General features: G+C 68.3%; 2 protein-coding genes across 2 annotated transcripts; one reads left to right on the top strand and one right to left on the bottom strand.

Annotated features, from left to right (window-relative positions):
- Positions 1-387: 387 nt before the first annotated feature.
- Positions 388-708, bottom strand: MNEG_13546 (hypothetical protein; the record flags this gene model as incomplete). The annotated part of the gene is made up of 1 exon (XM_014037984.1): positions 388-708. One exon carries the CDS (start codon positions 706-708, stop codon positions 388-390), a length of 321 nt encoding a protein of 106 aa, XP_013893438.1.
- Positions 709-1,848: 1,140 nt separating this feature from the next.
- Positions 1,849-2,273, top strand: MNEG_13545 (hypothetical protein; the record flags this gene model as incomplete). Its single annotated transcript, XM_014037983.1, has 2 exons — positions 1,849-1,942; positions 2,203-2,273. 2 exons carry the CDS (start codon positions 1,849-1,851, stop codon positions 2,271-2,273), a joined length of 165 nt encoding a protein of 54 aa, XP_013893437.1.
- Between the last annotated feature and the right edge of the window lie 281 nt (positions 2,274-2,554).

The following is a 2,554-nucleotide window of genomic DNA, read 5'->3' as shown; positions in this document are numbered from 1 at the left end:
GCCGTCGGCCGGCCCCTGCGGCGCGCGCGCGGCGGCCAGCTGCGGCTGCTGCGGCAGGTCGCGGCTGAGCATGGCCGCCAGCAGGGAAAGCAGCGCCGCATGTTCTAAGGGCAGGTCCCTGGGCAATGGGTCCAGCAGTGCCCTGAGGGGCGCGCAGCCAGAACGGACGAGGGGAAAGGTGGGGGGAGCGGGGTCAAAGGGTGATGGAATGCTTGACGCTGCGCGGCCCCAGGTCGCCGCGCCACACGTGCACTGCATCCGCGCCGCAGCTACAGAACCAGGCGAGCAAGCGCGGCATGCTGCGTGCTGGATATCACCTCTTGCGAGGGGCCACGCGTTGTTGACCCCTGGTGTGAATAGCAGTCGTATTCTAGCCAGCACACCCGCTCACAGGATATCGCCATTGAAGGAGCCGTCGAGCGCAACCAGCGGCGCCACCGCCAGGAACTGCGCCGTTCCTCCTCCTCCGCCGCCGCCGCCGGCCCCAACATTGGCCTCCGCCCCGCGCGCCACAAGCACGAGCGCGTCCCCCCAGCCGCTAACGGCGCCGGCGGCGGCCTCCGCCGCGCAGCGCGCGGAAGCGGCAGCCAGGAGGTCCCCTGTGGCGCCCGCCGACAGCTCCTGGGGGGCCCAGCGCGAGCTGCAGCAAGCCACGAGCGTCGCCTGCGGGGCGAACGTCTTGGGGTCGAGGCTGCGGCTGCGGGCCATGGCGCGCACCCCGCCGCGCAGCACCGCAGCCGTCGTCACCTGCGTGCGCGTGAGCGTGTCAGCAGCGATGGAAGGTTTGGGCTCGCCTCGCCGCGGTGCTTAACGCATGCGTGGCCTCATCCCCTGGCGTTTGAGGGAGGACCCGTGCGGTTGCTGGCAGGGCACGGCGTGCTGGCGACGCATCATCCAGCTGTTTCCGCCCGCCACCGCCGCGGCGACGCGCCTGGAACAGCCGGCAGCAGAGGGACGCCACCTGCGCCGCAGCCTGTGGCGGCTCCCGCGCCTCGCCGCTGACGAGGGAGCTCAGGCCGCAGTGCGCCGAGTCGCAGCCGCGCTGCAGCGCGAGGCCGGCAGGCGCGGCCCTGACCCCCAACCGGCTGTCCGACAAGGTGTGTTGGAGGGTGGGCCGCTCTCGCCCCTGTGCAGGTGGCAGCTGCGGCGGGTCCTTGGCGTTGCTGGCCAGGCTTGGCGTCACGACGACGGCGTCGTCGTCTGGCGTGAACGTTGTCGTCGACGAGTGCGGGTCTGACCGCCGCGTTTCCCGCCACGTCGCCGCGGGGCCCGCGCCGCCTGCTGGTGGCGGGCCGGAGTCTGCCTGGCTGTCGGAGGAATGCTTTACAGCCGCTGGCATGGATGTGCACTGCCCCATGGGGGGCCCCTACGGCGACTTTTGGGGCCGCCCAGGCAGGGGTCCCCTGCGAAATGGCCTGCGATGTCCAATGGGCGATGCGGCTGTGGAAACTTGACGAGGTATGGTCCACGTGTTTGTGAGCATGTATGTGAGCTGCTTTAAATCACGTGAAGTGGGAGCGACAGCTTTTCATTGCCAACAGTGTATGCGCTGCTTTCAGGCCCTGCATGTAACCACGTGGTACTTTTGAGCTTGTTTGATAATGCTACCAATTGAACGGCGTCTGCCTAGCGAGGCCCGATCACCCATGATGACTACATCAGGCACTGGAGGCACTGCACTTCGGTACCTGACCATGGCATCGCCCTGATCACCGTCGACCATGTTGCCGCCTTTTGCGCGACGATCATCACTGTGTCGCGCATACGTTACACCTTCAAGCGTCCGTTGTCGCTGGTTTCAGCACCACGAGTGTCATCATCAGACGATTCCCGCGCCCTTCAAGCCCCATGGAGGACGCCACCTCAGTGCGCGCAGCGGTTTCTCAGTACTATGGCGAGACGATTCAGAAGACGGAGGACCTGAAGACCTCGGCCTGCTGCAGTGAGCACCAGCAGCACTGGCAGCAAGGCCGCCACCGCACGCTCCACGCACTCATCCAGCCCAAGCCGTGCGTCTGGCGCCAGCGGCCCATGCTCTTGGCAGCACCCAAACCTGTGCTCATGATTGCTGCCGACTCCTGGGCAACATGCACAGTACCCCGGCAGCGTGCTTGGCCCACTAGTGCATGACGCCGCGGCCGCCAGCCCTGTTCAGCCGCCTACCGCCGTCGCGGCCTCCCCCTCCCCCTCCCCACCCTGCAGCCGCCAAGGCGCCAGCCCCCGAGGTGATCGCGGTGCTCCGCCGCATCCCTGAGGAGATCAGGTCAAAGTGAGCGGCCGCGGGTGGCCCGCAAGCAGTGGGCGTGCGGGGCGCAGCACCGCCTGCTCTGCCGCGCAGCGGGCGGCTGGCACCAGCCGGGTGTGCAACCCAGCCGCGCTGGGCCGGCGGCCCTGCCACAGGCCGACGCCTGTATGGCCTGTGGTCGGCCTCCGGCTCGCGCCACACCGCTTTCAACGCTCTAAGTGGCGTTTGCGCTAGCATAAACCCTAGCATCTGAATTCGTTTGGCCAGCACGCGGTCCGACAGCAGGGGCGCGCCGCGCTTGGCTACCCC

This window comes from Monoraphidium neglectum (genome assembly GCF_000611645.1).
Source record: "Monoraphidium neglectum strain SAG 48.87 unplaced genomic scaffold scaffold03892, whole genome shotgun sequence".
In the NCBI taxonomy this organism is placed as follows: domain Eukaryota; kingdom Viridiplantae; phylum Chlorophyta; class Chlorophyceae; order Sphaeropleales; family Selenastraceae; genus Monoraphidium; species Monoraphidium neglectum.
This window is presented reverse-complemented; position numbering and strand designations above follow the sequence as displayed.